At 41.8% G+C, this 21,142-nt stretch overlaps 1 protein-coding gene across 2 annotated transcripts in view; it reads right to left on the bottom strand.

Annotated features, from left to right (window-relative positions):
* Positions 1 to 340: 340 nt before the first annotated feature.
* The window catches only part of MMEL1 (membrane metalloendopeptidase like 1), a 157,588-nt gene continuing 136,786 nt past the window's right edge, over positions 341 to 21,142 (bottom strand). For both annotated transcript variants that reach the window (XM_072156329.1, XM_072156328.1), the window contains exons 14-23: positions 20,419 to 20,517; positions 17,739 to 17,822; positions 15,164 to 15,267; positions 13,466 to 13,524; positions 12,966 to 13,085; positions 12,504 to 12,637; positions 10,655 to 10,720; positions 9,993 to 10,088; positions 3,217 to 3,293; positions 341 to 2,546 (exon numbers count right to left, since the gene is read on the bottom strand). In XM_072156329.1, the coding sequence (XP_072012430.1) occupies positions 2,447 to 2,546; positions 3,217 to 3,293; positions 9,993 to 10,088; positions 10,655 to 10,720; positions 12,504 to 12,637; positions 12,966 to 13,085; positions 13,466 to 13,524; positions 15,164 to 15,267; positions 17,739 to 17,822; positions 20,419 to 20,517 (939 nt within the window). In that variant the 3' untranslated portion in view covers positions 341 to 2,446. The remainder of the gene's footprint in view (positions 2,547 to 3,216; positions 3,294 to 9,992; positions 10,089 to 10,654; positions 10,721 to 12,503; positions 12,638 to 12,965; positions 13,086 to 13,465; positions 13,525 to 15,163; positions 15,268 to 17,738; positions 17,823 to 20,418; positions 20,518 to 21,142) is intronic.

Genomic DNA, 21,142 nt, shown 5'->3' with positions numbered 1-21,142 from the left:
TGTGAGAGGCGAATAATACAACTGCACTGACAAAACTGCTGTCAGTCTCCTCAGAACATTGACAGATAATGTACAAAATCAATTGGAATATTCTTTATTTTCACTGAAATTCATGTAACGACAACTACCCTAAGGGTGCGACCACACGTTCAGTTTGTAAGATGCAGTTTTTGATGCCTAAACCAGGAATGGAGTAAAAGTAGGAGGAGGAACAGACCCTTCCAATTATTTGTCTCAACCCATTATCATCCACACCTGCTTTTGGCTTCAAAAACTGCAACTGAAAAACTGAACGTGTGGACAGGTCTCAAAAAAGTAGTAAAATACAAGAGGCTGCACACACCATTAACATGTCTTTTTAATGAAAAATAATCATTTGACACACAATAATGACACCATTTACCATTGAAACATGACATCATAGCAATCTGAAAAGAACATACATGTAAGATAATCATTTCTCTGTTACAGAAAGCCTGAGAAGACATATAGCACGATGTAGATTTATATTTATTTATATATATATATATATACTTTATTTTTTAAAACAAAATTACATAGACTTTGTATATATTTCTCTAAAACAAATCACTTTCAAGCAGCTGTCTGATATGTGAAAATGACCAGTCCTGAATATCATAGTTTTTCCGTAAAAAAATATTGAGCTTTGTGTAGATTTTTGGATAGCACACTTCTGGATGATGCCATTATTCAGACTATATATATATGTATATATTTATACTTTGTATATTACATAAAATATATTTTCTAACACTCTTGATAGTACTGTAACGGGTAGGGTAAATGCTTATTTGCAATATAAATATGCATTCCTGTGTCATTAAAGGATAGATACAAAGGGGCTTAAAATTTAAGGTTCAAAAGTTGGAAAGTTTGCATAAAAATGTCTCTATGTTCCAGCTACTGAAAGCCAAAATATAATGGCCGCCAACATTGAAGGGAATATTCCTGATTCTGTAATCAATTTCTTCAAAGCATTAGAGCGGGGAGAATTTAGCATTTCTCTACTATAATAAAATACCATGTCAGGCAAAGATGATACAATGGGCCAGATTTATATTTACTATGTGCAGTTTACCTTGCGAATGTGCAGGGTGTGCCGGATTATTGAATACTTCAATTATATGGCACCCCCTGTACTGCTCGGGAAGTAAGCACCATCTTTTTTTGGTGCACCTTTAACATACAGGGTGCGACATAATTCTGTCAAGTCTCTGTATTGAACACCGACTAAGCACTAAGACTCCCCTTTAGGTCTTGCTGAAACAGTGCAGCTGTGACACAAAACTGGCGCAAACATTTCTTAAATGCATGTGCAAACAGATTACAAGTTCTTTTATGCGCCAACTCAAACAGAAAACTGGCATAGCCGGTATAATAGATCTGGTCCATTGAGTTATGCCTAGTGCCAGACCTTTTTTAAGGTTTTTTAATTTATGTAATTTTCTGTATTACTTTTGTGTAGGGTGTTCCATTAGGTGTATTCATTAATCAGGTAGAGATGCCAAATTCTGCAAGCAATTTCTACTTATCAAGGTCACTAACAAATTTCAGTGCTCCTGGTGGATATATAATGGATAGTTTAGGAAATGTTTGTCAAAAACATCTGCAAGAAGTTTTGTAGTTTTAATAACTAGATATATTAGCCTGTAATAACAGTACCCTAAACTAGTTACATGTTTTAGGGGCCCCTTACAAACCACTAAAGACAGTAAAATATATTTAACCAAATGGCCATTCTACCTTTGAATATAATACATATATGAGGACATCTTTACAACTGGGTTTTGTATGATTTAACATGACATCAAATAAAAAATGGGAATTATTATGGATATTGTAGAGAAAAATGCTAGTCTTGTACTGTTGTAGTAGAATAGAACATGCCACCTATAGGCCACAGGTAAGACAATTTCATGAAGTGCCATTAACATTTTAATGATATGTGTCCAGTTGTGAGTAGCCTGGGGGGGGTAACCTTCATAAACTGACATAAGAGATATTACATTATCTCTTATTACATTATCTTAATTGTTTTGTAACAACAACATGAAATGAAAGCAACAGAGACATACAACATGATATCAAAAGCCAAGTCAACTTGAGGAAAAATACTTCTTCTTGGAACTAGTCTTTGAAAACCTGACAGCAGAATTTTTATAACAGTCAAGCCAATAAAACAGTCATTTCCACCACAACTTTCTCCATGGGACATACTGCCTAAAACTCTAACACTTGCTTTTGTGTCAAAGGAACCCTAAAACAGTATGCCTGTCTCCTTGCTTGTCCTGACTTGCTACACACACCATGGCTCTGACCTGGTCAGAGGGAAATACCAGGCACATTGTTGGCTAGAACTGTTCACTATGTATAAGCCAGCCCAGTAGATTTTTTCAGGTTGATAGTTAAGAATCAAAGCTTGAAACTACCAGACTCTGCATCTTTCTACAGGGTGCATTGTTGTGCCTTTTTTGCAGTTAAATTCTTCAGAGAAAGCTTCAAAGTTTTGTAAGGATCCCATTACCCTGAAATAAAAATGAGCTTTACAGATTAGAATGTTTGGGGTAGAGGTTGCTAGACCTTTAACCATTTCACAGATGATATGGGGGGATGAAACTGTTAATGTTCATCCAGCTTTACGGAGCATGAGAAAATGATGAAAAGATTGTGAAGAATAGGACCAGAATCAATGTTAGGGGGGATGAGAGAAGTAATAAGAAGAAATAATGTAAGGTAGAATAACGTACCAAAGAAGAAAGTCAACAACACCATATGGCTTGTATAGACTGCGAGATATGTGTCTAATTTTATAGTTAGAAGCAGATGACTTTGGGTCTGACATCCAGCAGATGCACTGATGAGCTGTTTTTGGTTGCCTTTCACTCTGAAATTATACATTGGATGGAGCCAGAAGCAATAGATTCCCTACTTGTACTACAATACAAGTGAATGACAGCTGAGCTGCGGACTGGCAAGGCAACTAGACAGGGGTTGAACTTTTCATTGTATAGCAATTACTAATATTGTATAGTAATGGTGGTCGTGGAAAGGTCATCAATACGAAATTCCTGAAAATGTTTTCAGGGTGGGCCTTTTAGTAAGTAAGGGAGGTTTAACTTTACATTGAGACAGAAGTGTGAAATGCAAATCTTAATAACTGACTCCAGTATTTCCAGGCACACATACATGACTCACCTGTACTTAAATGGGCTGTGCACATCTGTCTTTATTGAATGCCTGGCATACTCTGGCCGATAAGATCCGCACCATACCTGTGTGTACAAGACATTTTCCCCAGGCTCATAATTAATGTTACACACATAGCAAGTCTCTCTATTTTCTTCAGATCAATTCAATTAAATGATTATCAATGATAAGTTATCAATAACCCAAATTTATTAACGTTATTGGTTAGGGATATTTAATTAGTATCAATGAGACATACTACACCCCCCATCATGATCCCCCTGGTTGGACAGTGTTCAACGGGGTGTTTCTGTCTCTCTCTATTTTGAGTGCAGAATTCTCAACACTCAAAGATAAAGTATCTATAGACAACATTCATGTGACACTATATGGCCCAATTTCTGTGACTCCCCCCACCCCCCAAGGGCTGTGTGTGATTGTGTAATACAGTTTTTCTTGAACTCTAAAATCCAATTAAATAAAAAGTACTCAGTTTAAAAAGTGGGAAAGCAGTATAGTATTCCATGATAATGCAGATTTAGGTTACTGTGGGGAGGTAGGTCAGGGTAGAAACTGTTGTCCTTTTTGTGAGTTTGCCATTAAAGACCTCCATTGAAGGTGTATGAAGATTTAAAGGCCATACCTTTAAGGTATTGCCCCCAGAGTCTGTCTGGCTCTTTAGCATAATTTCCACAGATTTCCACAGTCAGAGTGCCTGGATCTATACGTAAATGTCCCTGGTTTATACATGCTTGATTCTGATGGTAGATTTCCTTTAAAAGGATGCCATCAATTTTAGTGCTTAAGAAAGACTGACCGTATTAACGTTTACCCAACAAAAATGTACCCCACTCCCCCTTTCCCAAAAAACCAACACAACTACAATTCTTGGGATAAAAAACTGGGGGTCGGCCACAGCTTTATTATTTACATAACAAAATAAGTGACCTGTGGGAAGAACCCTGACCCTTACCCTAACTTCACCTTGCATGCCTGGCCCCGCCTCCGCGGGGGCATGTCCTAGTTGTTTCGTCAGGTGATTTAACTAACCGCCGAGAGGGTCAAGATTCCACCACAGGCCAAGCTGTGACTACCAACAACAACATGAATAATGCAATAACAAAGATCAAAGAATAAAATATTAACAAAAACCATAATATACAATATTAACATAGGGAGGGTGGGTGGGATCTCTTGAGCGCGGAGCAGTCAAAGAGGCTGGCTAGCTCCGCGCTCAAGAATAAATATCCTGGCCCGCTGCCCCCCAGTGGCCAGCGGAACTCACTGGCCACCAATGAAAATTAAAACAGAGGAGGAAAGGGGAGGGGGAGAGCAGGAGGGACCGTGCCCCTTAAAGGAGCCAGAGCATGGCCAGTCCTGCAGCCCCCCCGCTTATACAGCCTACGGGCTGAGCAGACTGACCGTATTAACGTTTACCCAACAAAAATGTACCCCACTCCCCCTTTCCCAAAAAACCAACACAACTACAATTCTTGGGATAAAAAACTGGGGGTCGGCCACAGTTTTATTATTTACATAACAAAATAAGTGACCTGTGGGAAGAACCCTGATCCTTACCCTAACTTCACCTTGCATGCCTGGCCCCGCCTCCGCAGGGGCATGTCCTAGTTGTTCCGTCAGGTGATTTAACTAACCGCCGAGAGGGTCAAGATTCCACCACAGGCCACTAGGAGAACAGTGTAACCCTACACTGTGCTCCGACCCCCACACAAGAGGAATAAGGCCCTCTCGATGGCGTCCTGCAACCCAGAAAGGAAGATATCCAGGCCGATGTCATTCAAGTGAACACCGTCCTCCCTCATGAGGCCCGTATTATCTCCTTCCAGCTGCCGATGCCTAACCACTACCCCACACCTGGACCTAACAAAACGCGCCACCCTCATAATCAGCATACGCCTCGCCATTTCGATGGAGTCGGGGTTACGGGCACCATTCCAGATTCCTCGCGGCACGATCTCCGACCATACCACCACCAAGTCCTGGAAGAAGGCTGCGAAACGCTCAAAATCCGACTTCATAACTGAAATCAGTTCCGCCAGACGTGTTGAACACATGTCGTTCCCTCCGGCATGCACCACAAGCACCGCCGGACCCGGGGAAGACTTGCTGATCGCCACCACTTCAGGTAGCACTTGCAGCCATTTCAGGCCCCTGATTCCCCTCCAAGACAGGTCCGCATTGGTGAACCCCAAGTTTAAACCTCCCGGCCGAACTGCTGCTCGCCGAGCCGCCCAATATATATAGGAGTGGCCGACCAGCCAAACCCTAGGCCGGGGAAAACCATGGCTGTTCCAGGTGCTCTCCGCCAATGAGGATTGGATCAACGGTGTCAACTGTTCACCACCAGGTCCCACAGGAAGGGGGGGCAGGGGTACCCCTCTGGGTCCGCCAGGGGGTGGAAATCCCTGAAACGTTGTAGCTGAAAACGAGATAACACATCAGCAACCACATTAAACTCGCCAAGAACATGCCTAGCCCTGAAGACTATATTCAACTGCAAACATCGCAGAACCAAATGCCTAAGCAGGGCAAGAACCTGCAAAGAACTGGAGGTGAGACCATTCAGGGCCCGGACCGTACTTTCGTTGTCTGACCAAAAACGAATCCTTTTATTTGCCATCTCATGACCCCAAAGTTCCACAGCCACCACAATCGGAAAGAGTTCTAGCAAGGTCAAATTCTTTGTGAAATCCCTCTCCAACCACTGCGGCGGCCACCGTTCTGCTGACCACTGCTTACCAAAAATAGCACCGTACCCCACCAATCCTGCCGCGTCCGTATATAACTGTAAGTCAGCATTGTCAATCTCGTGTTCAAGAAATGCTGACACACCAGTATAATCCGTCAAAAAGGACCTCCAGACCCGCAAATCGTCTTTCAGAACCGCCGTCAAACGTATATGATGATATGGCTTCGAAACACCGGCCGTAGCCAGCGACAACCTCCTGGCAAAAACTCTACCCATGGGAAAAATTCTACACGCAAAGGCCAACTGGCCCAGCACAGACTGCAGCCGCTGCAAGGTCACGTTATCGGACAAAAGGCACAAGTCAATGTCACCCCGCAAACGTTCCAATTTATCAGCAGGGAGGCTGAGAGTCATTTCTTCTGAGTCAATCAAAATACCCAGAAAGGTCAGGCGGTGAGTGGGACCTTCCGTCTTCTCTGCTGACAAAGGAACACCGAAAAAATCTGCGAAGTGACGGAACATGTTCAATAGTCTCAAACAATCGTGAGAGTCCTTCGGACCCACAAACAAAAAATCATCCAAATAATGAATGACCCAATTCGAACCAGCCTCTAAACGAAGAACCCACTCCAAAAAATTGCTAAACATTTCAAAAAACCTACAGGATATAGAGCAACCCATCGGAAGGCACATGTCCACAAAGAAAGAATCGTTAATTCTGCAACCCAGTAGATGAAAACAGGACGGATGCACCGGGAGGAGGCGGAAAGCCGACTCAATGTCCGACTTAGCCATAAGGGCCCCCGGACCGGCTTTATTTAACAAGAGAACCGCTTTGTCAAAGGAAGTGTAAGAAACAGCCACCTCCTCCCGGGGAATACCATCATTGACTGAGTCACCCTCCGGATACGACAAATGGTGTATCAGGCGAAACTTACCCGACTCTTTCTTTGGGACCAAACCCAGCGGAGAGACCCGCAAATTTTCAAAAGGCGGCAACGAAAAGGGGCCCGCCATCCTGCTCAACTCAACCTCCTTTAACAATTTTTCCTCAACCAGTAACTCGTTGTCCCTAAACGATTTAAGATTGTTTGACAACATCAGACCGTCACACGGTACAAACGGAATCACAAAACCAAAGGTAAAACCGTCAAGCAGCACTTTTGCCTCCTGCTTCAGGTGGTAATTGTCTAACCACGGCCGCATCCTTTGCACCTGAACCGGAGTCCTCCCCCCTGACAGCTGTGGAAGATTTCGCAGGGGTTCTCTGCCTTTTAAAGCACCGGAGAGCGGAATGGGCCCCGCCACATATGGAGCATTCGTGCTTGAACTTACAGGATGCAAAGAAGCGGCAGTGGCCTTCGTTAAACAACCAACAGGATCCCGGACGCTTGGAAGCCGCCCCGGACTGCGAGCCCGAGACGGCTCCCGAAGGAAAGGGAGCCTGAGGCTTCTGTGTCATCATAAACTGAATCCAAACATCAGTCGCTTTAGTCGCCCATCCAACCTCCGGACTCGCCGCTAAGCGACGCCAAAACTCCTCGTCATATCTCCACCAAGCTAAACCTCCATGCAACTTATGCGCAGTATATATAGTATCCAAATACACAAACATATCCTGCGCACAGGCAGGCTTCTGTCGCACAATGATACTAGACATAACCGCAAAGGCTTGAAGCCAGTTGCCAAAGGTCCTTGCGACCTTAGGCTTCTTGTCATCACCCTTCTCAAAACGCTTCTCCTTATCTACTGTCAACTGATCAGGAGATAACAATGACCAAATATCAATATACTCAAAATTAACAATTTTCTCCCGGAGGTCAGCAGCCACCCGCGTGCCCAAAGGAGCTACGCCACAAAACAAGGAATCTCTAAAAAGCATCCCTGCTGACCCCGGGGCCTGCACAGGCGGCAACGATGTCGCCCCTGGGGATGCCCCGGAGGCACCAGCCTCCATTCTTGCCACAACTGCCTTAAGGGCGCCCACAACATCATCACCAGCAATAGCAGACTTTTTCCATGCGGTCTCACAGGACAACTCACCCGCCGGAGGAACGACCTGCTGCAGAACCACTGGAGGAGGAGGCGCCATGGGTGCGCTAGGCAACGCTGAGGATGGGACCGTTGGCGGTACCCTAGCTTCATCTACCCCATGAGGTGGAGAAGAGTGTTGCCGTCTCCGCGACCGCCTCTCTCTGGAGCGGGTGTGACCACCGCTGGACGAGGATGAACAGCGCCTGGAATAGGTCCGGCCCCAGCTGGATCTACCAGACCGCCTGCTGTCTCTGTCACGAGACCTGGACCGCTTACGGCTCACCCAAGTTGAGCGGGAAAAGGAACGGGAAGATCGAGATCGGTGTCTACACCGTCCCTCCGGGCTGTGCGGCCGAGGCCCAGCCCCCGAGCGGTACCCGCGTTGCGGAAATTCCGAACAGCTGCAGGCCACGCTGGAGTGGCTATGACAGCTGTGTCAGTATGTGGTGTGTGAACTGTATCACTGCTGGCACCCAGCCCAAACCACCTAGCTAAACGACCAGGCTGTTTGGGAAGGGAACCAGCAGGGGGAGCAGCTGTAACCTGTGCTGCGCCTGAAGGCACAGCCAGGTTAACTGGGTGAGAAGACGCAGGAGCAGGCGTGCCCTGCATCTCCTCCCCACGCGGGGACCTTGTCACTGCCGGCGTCGGCCCGCCTGCTGCGGCGACGCACGGCTACTGGCCTTAGCAGAGCGCGACATGCGCTCTGCCGGCCGCGGAGCCGAGGCAGGGTTCCAAGACGGAGCCCGCGCTCGGCTCCGAGTCTTGATGGGGGAGGGACTAAGCCTGCACGGCGCACGACCGCGCCGTGCAGGCCGGGCAGCGGGGGGATCGGGCACCGGAGGAGCCGACACAGGAAGAGAGGGAGCCGGCTGGGACAGCAACGGAGTTAACCAGCCGGAGCCCTCTCTCCTCAGCTTCTCTTCAAGCAGGGCCAACAACGCGGGGTCCGCCATTATACTTGCGGGTCCAGGATCTCTTGAGCGCGGAGCAGTCAAAGAGGCTGGCTAGCTCCGCGCTCAAGAATAAATATCCTGGCCCGCTGCCCCCCAGTGGCCAGCGGAACTCACTGGCCACCAATGAAAATTAAAACAGAGGAGGAAAGGGGAGGGGGAGAGCAGGAGGGACCGTGCCCCTTAAAGGAGCCAGAGCACGGCCAGTCCTGCAGCCCCCCCGCTTATACAGCCTGCGGGCTGAGCAATGTGTTCTGCATGTAAAGCTCTGTATAACCTACTGACTAGTAATAGGGAATAAGTATCAAGAACCTATATTATGCCGAGATTAGTGCCTGATTATGCATCAATATAGTGCATATAGTGCAAACAGTTCTTCTTGTCAATATGGAATATGTATTAACTGCGCATAATGTACAAACAGTTTTGACTTGTGTTTCAGAGTTAGTATCAAAACTTTATATCATATCAACAGTACTAAATTTAATAATAAAAAATAGTATCAAAACCATATATTATACAAATAGTGACTTTAAAGTAATAGGACTCAATGGGGCACATTTATCACTAGTCTGGCTTTGTCTGTTTTTCAGGACTTTTCTTGGTCTTTCTACTGGTCAGATGTATCTTACTGGTTTTCCCTTATTGATACTAGTGGCGTCTGTTCTTTAGTGAATTTGCAACTTTTTAAAACAAACGTTTTCAAAAGTCGCAATCAGTTCCAAACTAATTTCTACGTCTAGTCAGGGGCAGCCACAGATTTGCAACTTTCTGGATTTAGGTGATAACTCAAGGAACACTGCAGAAAACTAGACAATGGCAAACTTTGAAGGAAGTCTAAAGGTGCAAAAAAGTCACAAATGAGCACAAACACCATGAAAAGTCTCAAAAATGAAAGAAAAGGCAAACTAAAAGTTTGATACATGTGCCCCAATGCCTCATATTTTAGCAAAAGAACTACATAGTAAAAGCCCATCTGATATTAAACATTGTAGGCATATCTGATCAATAAAGAAAACCTGGAAATATCTCTTTTTTTGTAGTTTTATAGGACAGCCCAGATATACAAATCAAAAAGTTAAAATCACCTGTGCAAAGTTCAGGAAGAAAAGCTGCTTGTGTGTCAGGTCCAGGCCCGGTAACTTTGGCTCTTTGCCATGTCTCTCCACCCATTTTAGATATGCCTATAAGATAACCAAGAAGATATCAATATCTATGCGAGCAACCTTTGAAACTTTAGGTAGAACTATCTATTAATGGGAAAACTATTGAGACATTTTTATTTTATTGCTCGTTAGAATTGCCTTTGTCAAGAGGCATCTGCACAATAAAAAGCCACCCGTATTATAAAGGACACCTGGTAGGTATAAGTGGGAAGTTTTTAATTGAAAATAGGTCCAATGAAGGCCAAGTTACACCACCTTCATCTATGTGTTACAGTGTGTGTCTTTCTTATGTAAGGAAACATGAGACTCTTGAATTGGACCCAACTGTAGTTAAAATTTTATGAAATTAAAATGAAAAAAACCAAGAACCATATAATCCTGAGCCAGCTGAATAATGAGTCTGACACTGTAACTAACTCGTCATGAAAGATTGCAGATTTGACCACATTAAATAGTGCGCCGCTTTCTGAAAACCATGAAGAACATTAATTATTGTGACATTTCAATGTCAGGACTCTGTCACTATCCATCCATTCTCACTGGCAATAACAGGGATGGAGAAAAAAAACCTCATCACACTTTACCTTGTAAGCTTGTCGGACACCACCGTTATCTGCAATATTTTCTCCCAGGGTAATGATACCACTTACCTAAAAAATGACAAGTCATGATTACATGTAATTTATACCGTCTCTCAAATAGAATAGAGTTAAGGTCAATGTATCATAAAACAGATGAATAAGAAGGGTGGGAATTTAAAAGAGGATCTATCAAATCTTAAAATACCAATGTTAAGAAACAAAATTTTAAGGATACACACAAAATAAGAAAACTCTCTAAATCAACTTTGAAGTTAAATGATAACTGGTTATGTAAAGTCAAGGAGACATGAATTTTAACACTGAAGTCAAACTCTAAGAACATCCCCTCTTCTAGGATTGACATAATTTACCAAACTCCAGAAGAGCCGGTTATGATGTGTCTGTATAATTGCCAGTCCTACGACTGGCAATTAGGCCTCATCTACATGGCCGTAATTTGTCACACAATTTGTGGCTAACTCACAGCCCTATTGACTTCTATCATGCATGGTCTTGGTTTTACCACACCATGAACTTGGGAGGCTGCTGCTTTGCAAAATATAGAGCAGACATCTGATTTTCGACACTTTGAATAGATGTGGGTGGAGGCAGGGAGACCTCAGATCTAAACTCTCCACCTGCCAAACTTTATACAGCCATTTAACTGCAAAATGAATTTTTTTCTGGATGATACCACCATATTGGGCCATGAAAGGAACATGATCTGAAAGCTGATGTGCTGCTTGACATTATAACCACTACAGGGGTTTATTAGATTAATTTATGCTGTCAAGTTCCCTTTGAAAAGAGTCAAAATGTCCAGTAATAGGAAGAAAAAGCAGCACTCACCAGTAAAATCTTCTTTTAAGTACAATAAAAAACCAAAGCAGTCAGAGTGGAAAGGAGTAGAATTGGTTGTTGCTCTTATAACAACCCCTGGTTCCATCCACCATGGCTGCTTTGGGTTTTTGATTTACTTGAAATAAAAGGAAGCAGATTTTACTGGTAAGTGCCACATTTTATATCTACTTTTTGACCACCCTAACTAACAATGCCTGCATTATTCTGACTGACAATTCTCTCTTCAAATCACTGCTCTGCCTCCTTGTACTTAGGGACTGTTTGCTAATATTCAACTATAGACATATAAAGCTCTATGTACATATGGGAAATTTTTTGTTGTGTCAATTTTTTTACACAATGCCTTGTGTTTCATTCATGACATGTGACCAGAGACATCATCGCAGGTCCCTCAGCCTTCTAATAAGAGCAAAATGTGCACCATGTATATGATCACATGAAACCACAGCAACCTCCATGGAGGATGGAGAGGAGTAGAAGTCCATGGAGGCTGCTGGGACTTTATGTGGTCAGATACATGCATGGGGTACAGTTTGCTATTATTAAGAGGCTAAAGTACCTGAGATAATGTCACTCTGGTCACATGACATGAACTGTGACCAGTAAGGAGACAAAAAGCATGGGGAGGATTAGATGGGAGGGGCCAGCCGAACAGGACACTCCCCATGATGCCAAGGATTATAAGATAAAAGGTAATTTGTGTGGATGTCAGAGAAACTATTTTTAGCTGAAAGAAGGGTGTCAGTCAGTTATTATGGCTCTATAGGAAACTGCCACTGCCTGTATATGTGGAGTAAGTTTAGTAAGTTTCTTCTTGTTTTATTTTTTGTTGTTATTATTATAAGAAATCATCATAGTTATTAACCCACTTCATGTCTACTATACCTCTGGCACAATGTTATGTAGATGAGTTGAGTCCAACTCAAATACTTATTCAGTCAAATAAAATGTAGATATCTAATTGTTTATTTTAAGAAAAAGAAAAACATACATTTTGATTACCAGCCAGTTCCCAAGTGTAATTGCCATATTGATAGACCATGCATCGAGACTGGTCTTTGAAATGCATTGCAGAAAAGTTACTCCACCAGTCAAACATATTTCCATCCTTGTCAAAATTCCTTCCTGTAAATGGCAACCAACAATGAGATTCCTACAGTTTATAAACTGTTCTGTAAAAGTGCATTCATATATATGACTCTGAGATCATCAAAAGATTACTTTTGGGATCATTGCTTCAAAACTATGCTAGGAGAGATGATGCAGAAGAAACACCCTGCCACTTTAAAAAGACAGATGTTCAAATGTTTCTGCATGTTGAGGATAACATCAGGGCTACTGATAATTCGCCCATGAATGGGATGACCTAAAAGTGTCATAAAGTACTAGTTTCATAGATACATTATTGGTGGCTCATTGTCTTAGTAAAGCATAAATGACATGTGATCATTACCATTGTCATCAAAGCCATGAGTGATTTCATGACCAATGACCATGCCGATTCCACCAAAGTTCAGTGCTTGAGGCTGTTGTTTACTGAAAAATGGGGGCTGCAGGATCCCAGCAGGAAATACTGAAATAATATATAGAATATTACAAACATTACTGGTTGCATTAATTTAATGCCAGAGAAGGATTGGCACAATAATATATAATCACATGTGACAGTATGGAAAAGAAGCTTGAAGGAAATCTACCACCAGGATCAAGGATTATAGACAAAGCACAGTGACATACTGGTGTGTGCCCTCTCTGGCAAGATCCACTCCTCTTTAAGCTTTATAATTTTTAAAGCCTTTTTATGTAAAGGCTGGCAGAGGGGACAGACACCCATATGTCAGTGTGCTTGGTTTACAAACCTTCCTCCTGGTGGTAGATGTCTTTTAAATTATAGGAAGGAAGACAATATTGGCAAATTAAAACATTATTGAACTCATTGTTGGAATAACTCACCGATCTGATTCCTATTGGGGGAATAGAAGGCATCGGCCACTGCTGCACCAATTATCCAGCTAAAAGAAAGTAATGGAAGTAATGGATACATTTGATGGTGACATATTAGGTCCTCTGTGGCTTATTTTAGTCTCTACAGACTGATATATACTCTATGTTGTGTTTAAATCAAAGATATAAAATATAGTGAACCTGTCTCTGAAAATGCAATCCAATTTCCAAGGTGAGGCATCTTATAAAGCATGAGGAGCTAAGAAGATTAATAAATAAGTTTTGTCGCAAAATGTTTCATGTCTTTTTTTTATTTTATCTGGCCACGCTTGACTGAAAGAAATTGTGTCATATAAAGATGTCAACTATTCTGTGGTGTGCTGGATCCATCATATTTCAAATGATTTCCAACATTCCATCACAAATTGTTGCAAATCTACTCCACCGTCACCTCTGCCTTTGTACAATTCCCTTGACAACCTCAAAAATGTGCACAAGGTGGTCTTAAAGTTTGCTTATTTTGTGAGTTAGCTAAAAGCCAATAGTATTTTAATAAATTGGCAGATTCAATACCGAAATGTCCTTAAAGTGGAAAAAAAAAAAGACTCCCAAAGCATGTCTAGTACTAATTCAGCTCAAACGATTGGGTCGAACCTCATGACTAAATGACTGATTCTAAGAGTAGAAAGAGCTGACAAACATTCAGATAGGACATTGGGGCAGATTTACTTACCCGGTCCATTCACGATCCAGCGGCATGTTCTCTGTGGAGGATTCGGCTCCACTAGGTGCCCGATGTCCACTAGGTGTCGCTGCTGCGCTGAAGTCCGTCGGAGTTCACCAAGCTACGCTGGGTGCAGGTAAGTGCGTGTCAAGCGACATTTTTTTTTAAAATACGGCGGTTTTTCCGATTCCGTTGGGTTTTCTTATGGCCAGGCCCCCCGATTTCCGCCGCGTGTATGCCTGCGCAGATGCGCCACAATCCAATCGCGTGCGCCAAAAACCCGGGGCAATTCAGGTAAAATCAGTGCAAAATGGAAAAATTTGGGTAACCCACCGGAAAAACGTGATTCAGGCCTTTAGTAAATCAGCTCCTCATGCTCTATGACATTCTGCCTGCAGATAAAATATAATGGAAAATCTTTCCAGATTATCCTGCTCTAAAGCATAAAGCCGGCTGATAGGAAACCATAGACAATCTGCTTAACTCCTCTTGCTCTATAAGACACTGCCTACATATAAGACTCTATTTACAATCCTCTCAGTTCCACCCTCTGTACAACATGCTGCTTGCTGATAGGACACTATGAATTATCTGCTCAACCCCTCCTGCCCTATAACACACTGCTTGCAGATAGGACACTATTTACAATACTCTTAGGTCCACCCTCTGTATAACATGATTCTTGCAGATATAACACTATTCACAATCTGCACAGTTATTCCTGCCCTACAACACACTGCCTGCAGATAGGACACTATTTACAATCCTCTTAGCTCCACCCTCTGTATAACATGCTTCTTGCAGATAGGACACTATATACAATCTGCACAGCTACTCCTGCCCTATAACACGCTGCCGGCAAATTGGACAGATACAGACAGGAACCTAGACACATTGACACAAGCCGTACACATTGCCTAATAGGGGTTTCTTTGAAATCAAATTTCTTTGATTGACTTATTTTCATAGGTGTTAGAACTTACGCATCAGGGTCAACTGGCTCTCGCAGCTTTTTTAGACTCTTTTGTGCCGTAGCTTTAAGGATTTCCAGTATGTTTTCAAAATATTTCTCCTCACTAAAGTTTAACTGAAAAGAAAAAGGAAAAAATAAAAGATGCGTCTCATGCATTAGATGAATCCAGCTTGATCTGTGTTTTTATGAGGCTATTATATTTGTCAGGTGGACTTTCAGCATTGCAATTACACTGACCTTCCCTCTCCGGTATAAGCATTTTATGAAAGCGCTCAGAGCTGTCACAAGTACTGTTCAAGTTACTGCAAATCAAAGGAACTCCTGCCAGATGTCTGTGACCTGGAGAAGATGACTTGAACCGCAGGAGCCGAAACAAATGACACTCAAAGCAATGTGAAAATGCCTGACGGTGGGTGAAGATCTGTCTCTCTTGAATTGTTATGTCACAATTAAAACTGATTTCAAGCCTTTGATGCATCATCTAAAGAAAGCAGGGATTCGGAGAGTATACCAACAGGCAGGCTCGGCACTGAAACTGCAATTATCTACTGAGAGCTGCACATTTTACAGCTGATGCTGTTCCAACATCAGTAGCAGCAACATGGGGGACCACAACATGCAGCAGCATCTTAGTTATCCTTCATAATGGTGGGAATTACATAGGATAGTAACAGAATGGATACTCTGTGCTGTGCAGTCTGAAGAAAAATGTCATCCCTCTCTCATACGTACCTTGAATCGCTGTCATATTCCACCACCGCAGTGTTAACATCTTTCCTGCAGGTTCTTTTTAATGTCCTGACTGCTGCTAATACTCATGTAAGGTGCACTCACAATCCCTCTGTAATCTATCCAGCATTATAATATGCTGCCAGCAGTTTTTAGAAAAATGCACAGGGATGTCACCAATATCTTTATCATTTCTGTCAATTATTACGTTTCTGAGAAATTCCCATTTTAATCCATATGTTAATGAGGCAGTTGGTGCATGAAGGTCACATCCTTATCACTCGATCACCGATACTTCTTTCCACACCTGCTTCCAGCAGAGGAATAGCAGTGCTCCGGGTGTTGAGGACATATCTTGGGTGAACCAGCTGTCTCATTAAGATATGGATTAAAATGGGATTATCTTGGATATGGCCTAATAAACAGGGATCATAAATGTATGATAGAAATCACAGTGCTTTCTCTACAAAACTCTGTGTGACTACTTTTACCAATAACCATAGGAACTTTTGGGATACCTGATAATTGACATCACTTTACAGCTGTTTTGCCTGCCAATTAATTTATTTATACCATCGATAGAGGAGATTTATCAAAAGTGTCTAAGAACAAAACTGTTTTAATTGCCCATGGCTACCAATCAGAAAATGAATGGTTGCCATGAGCATTGGAAAACAGAAAGTTTCTACTGTCCCCTTCTGGAAACTTCATAAATGTTTACAGGTGGTCCCCTACTTAAGGACACCTAAGTTACAGACAACCCCTAGTTACAGACGGACCCCTCTGACCTCTGGTGAAGCTTCCTGAATGCTTTACTATATTCCCAGATTGCAATACTCAGCTGTAAGGTGTCAGTAATGAAGCTTTATTGATAATCCTTGGTCCCATTACAGGAAAAAATGTTTAAACTCCAATTGTCACTGGGGCAAAAAATTTTTTTTTTGGATCTACAATTATAAAATATACAGTTTCGACTTACATACAAATTCAACTTAAGAACAAACCTCCGGAACCTATCTTGTACGTAACTGGGATACTGGCTGTATTCAGAAATACAATAAAACCATGGCTGAGGTACATCAGAAAGGGAAATACACACAAGGGGGGGGGGGGGGTAGTGCCTCTGTTTTGAACTGTGCCAAGGAGTTGCCTGCTTGATCAAGAACTCCTTGGTAGTGTCCACAACACATGTACTTTCCCATCTGGTATACCACTGCCATGATGTATTTTTAATAAACATTTATAACGTTTTTAAGGAAATTGACCATTGAAGTCAAGCATGATAAACCAAGGACACTTATTCATAGGAGTGCGGAAGGTAGTCCAGCTCAAACCACGTGTGGAACGCTGAGTGTTGGAGAGCACGGGTCCTCGCCCCAGACGAGTAGAATCCACAAAGCCAAGAAATTCATAGAAATTCACTTATTCATAGATCCAGGCACTGTGACTGGTAATCTTCTTATATTTGTTATCCATGACCTCCTTCATTCAAAAATCTAATTTTAAAATTATGCTAACCTGCCAAAAGTACTCTATAGTTGCCAGAGCCCATCCATGCTCTAGCTTCATTGGCAGTTACACTAGCCATGAATACTGAAGGAGCATGAGTACCGAGGGAGCAGGGGGAGGGTGAGACATGTTCCTCTCAAACAATTCTGATAAATCTCGCCCGTAGTGTGAAAATTGTGAAAATCACTCGATCAGTCGTCAGGATTTTTTTAAAATAAGTTTGCATACACACTTGTACTACCTTCTACCCACTTTTCCAGTCTTACAATTTACCACTATTGCTGGATCTGTCCTTTTTCAGACGAGTAAGAAGAACTATCAAAGTAAATCACTAATAAAGTACTTACTGCAAATGACTCCTGGTCCAGTTTATCATTTTGATCTTCCAGAATATAATCTGGATATCCAATTTGCTCTTTAATTGACAGTGCCTAAAAAATATTCAATGCAAAAATGTGAGGATGTGATTAATGCATTTAGCATTTCTGGAGCCATTGGTCTCAACTACTCAATCCTTCTACATGGACGTCTACAATCTACAATCCGCAACACTCACTCACACTCTGGAATCTTACACTGACCATCACTAAGTGATAGGAGCTAAACCAGCAATAAAACTGAGTAACACTGTAAAGTAAGGGGTTAAAAATGATCTTTATTGTGTGAACATGAGTAATTTCTTTCGTGGGCAATCCCTTTTAAGTTTGTACTTATGAATACTATCATAAGGTCATTGAAGGTAGATTGGTTAAGGGAATAAAGGGGTCTTTTGCTAACACACTTCATTATTTTCTATGTATTAAAGTATCTATAATTGTACCTAATAAATATATTTTTAAACAATAATTAGCATTCTTTAACTTCCAATACGGAACTGGGTAACATGACCCCTGAAGGCCAAAACAGAAAAAGTAGCCCCTTCCCTTTAATTTAACCCTAAGATGTCAATGTACAACTAGAGTGTATGATGTGCTCCTGAACCTGCACCATATTATAATAACACAAATCCTTAGGACACCAGTACAGTTATGTCAAAACAGGGAGCAAAACACTACCTGCTTGTCAATCACGGCAGATTTCACTGTTGAGTGGTTCAAGTCTTGCCCTCAAAAAGCCAAATCAGGCGCTGCTCTTACATTGGATGTTGTTGAAGTATTAAGTTGAGTTCGGTCTGCATGTAACCACCATAATTGGTAGCTAAGTAGTATAGAACATACTGGCTTCTAAAATTTTATAATTAAAATCTAGATTTGTTGAAAAGATTTGGAGCCATGTATCAGAAAAACAAGCCGATACATACAAATTAATAAAAAGGACACGGTGTGAAAAGTCAGAGAGTCACTCTGAACCCTATTTAGAGGAGATTATTATTAGCAAGAATGCTCATTATTTGGGGAATGTAAACATTCTACATGCCGAGCTGTTTTTCTGTAGTTGTTTTGATATCACAAATTTACAAGAATTTCCAAACCAGGACCTGTACTGATGCTGAAGAAGCATGAGCCAGGAGAAGACCACACACCAGGAAGAGCAGAATGTGCACATACATCATTGTCTCATTAATTAAACATCAGAATTCTTGATTAGAGACTCAGTAAATTAAGAAATCATTCTGTATTTCTTAAGGTCATAAACACCTCAGCTCTGAGTGGCACATTAGTCAATGTGTTTGTAGTATTGTAGTATTATAGTTTCATCTAATTGCTGGCTAAACAAAAACTTCTAATAAACTTTTTAATTAAATACAAATGAATCACAGAACATCTGAATATTACAGGAATAATCAGTGTTTTAACTCTAAAGTGTTTTTGGCCTATTTAGCCAAGTTCCCACTTCTATATTAAGTACAACTTACAACATAGTTTCTTCACATTGAAATGAAAAAGAATCATAACATTTCCATGGTAGGTATATATAGATAAAACCCCAAAATGGCACAAGACAAAACCAGAGATGGAGCGGTTTCCCGAGGGTGGGGGTGGGGAACCACTCCACACTGGACACTTCCATGGGACTAGGGACACTACTCTGAATATAGAAAGGTAAACTTTTAAATAACTTTTTTTTTCGGAAAATGACAGTTTTACTATAAAAACTCTTTTTTTAATGTTTACAGTATTCTCTATGGGAAAATGGGAGAGACAGAAAAAGGGCTCCTGATGACAGGTTCACTTTAATATACTTTTCCGTATAGATGTCAAGAAATATTTAAAGCAACAAAGAATATTGTTATATCAAGACAAGTCAAATGTGTATGGCATGCTTAATATAGATGTGATTGTGGGCAAGGTCAGGGAAAGCTGCTTCACACTCAGCCATTGTGGTCTCACACAAGATGTCAATGGCTTTGTGTCACTTACAAAGTTTCTTAGCACTGGTAGTCGTGAGTGGTCTATAAGAACTGAAGGGCAAAGTACTTCTGGCTTTTCACACACTGGATTCACAGATTATTACTTCATCAACCACTGTTGTATCTTGGTAATAAGGATTTTTAAACACATGCATAAACAATTTGGCATAGAGAAAACCATGGCTCTGTTAGCTAACTTGTAAGGCAGTCCCCTTAACATCAAGAATGACTTCCAGGAAGCCTAATGACATGATGCAGGATTTGATGTTAAGAGAGCTGCCTTACAAGATAGCTAAAAGAGAAAGGGTTTTCAATATCCCATCCTGGAAAACGTATTTGCATATTTTCCAAGAATCCCCTAGACAATGGCTATATGTCTCCATACCTAGAAGGCGGCCTTAATTGGAAAAAGCCTCCATAAGGATAACACTTACTTTCCGACCCTGACCTAATTTATAATGTGGAGTATTCTATTTATTGGTGAATATCATGGTATTGAATTGACCTATCTTGACCTAATTCACCTCTATACTTTTTATTGTATTGATGGATCCCTCGTAACAATATAAAAAAACAACATAAACTTAATGGGAAAAAAATACGAGACTCAAGCTTCAGGGCATATCCAAAATGCTCCTGTAGACATTTTCTGCCATAAATTGAGGATACTGACTGACCTTTTCTCGTGCCTTTTCTTTTGATGTTTCATCCATCCACTGTAATTCATCCAAAGTCTCAATAAAAACTTCACGCACTTTATTTATGAGGTCACTGATCTAGAAGATTTCACGGAAAATATCACAAATGAATATAATGAATATCCTTGTATGTCCATAAGAATAAAAAATCTATTTCTGCCGTAGTGTGCACTAAAAAACTGTCTGTACCACATTTATAAAAGGTTTTAGACAGTTTTCTGGCTCTCATACAACTATCTAGACAAAAGAGGCATGGTCCATTAAAAGGGGGCGTGGCCTGAAATCAAATTTGTCCATGCACCAGAAATACTGCTGACCCGGCAGAATTTTGTCCTCATTTTCTGGCATAAAGTAAGCCAACAAATAGGAGGTGCAGAGTATGGCTAGACAGTCTTATACTGGGACAGATTTATCATCCAACACCAGACACTTATATGAATCTGGTGTAGAATAAGACTGTCTAGTCTATGGGGCATATTTATCAGGACCTCTGCGGCAAGCCAGTGGCACAGAGGCCCTAAAATAATCGCAAATGCTAGTTTATTGCTAGCACTTGCGATTATTTGCCCCGATCCGCCACCTTCACGCCAGTTGGGCATGAAGGGGCGTGACTGTCCCCGCGCCTGCGCACTCGCTGCTGCCGGCGACTTTTCATATGTGGCGGAAGCGGAAGCATCTTGATGTATGCCGCTGTGTACATGCA

Source organism: Engystomops pustulosus, chromosome 6 (genome assembly GCF_040894005.1).
Source record: "Engystomops pustulosus chromosome 6, aEngPut4.maternal, whole genome shotgun sequence".
NCBI classification, from domain to species: Eukaryota; Metazoa; Chordata; class Amphibia; order Anura; family Leptodactylidae; genus Engystomops; species Engystomops pustulosus.
This window is presented reverse-complemented; position numbering and strand designations above follow the sequence as displayed.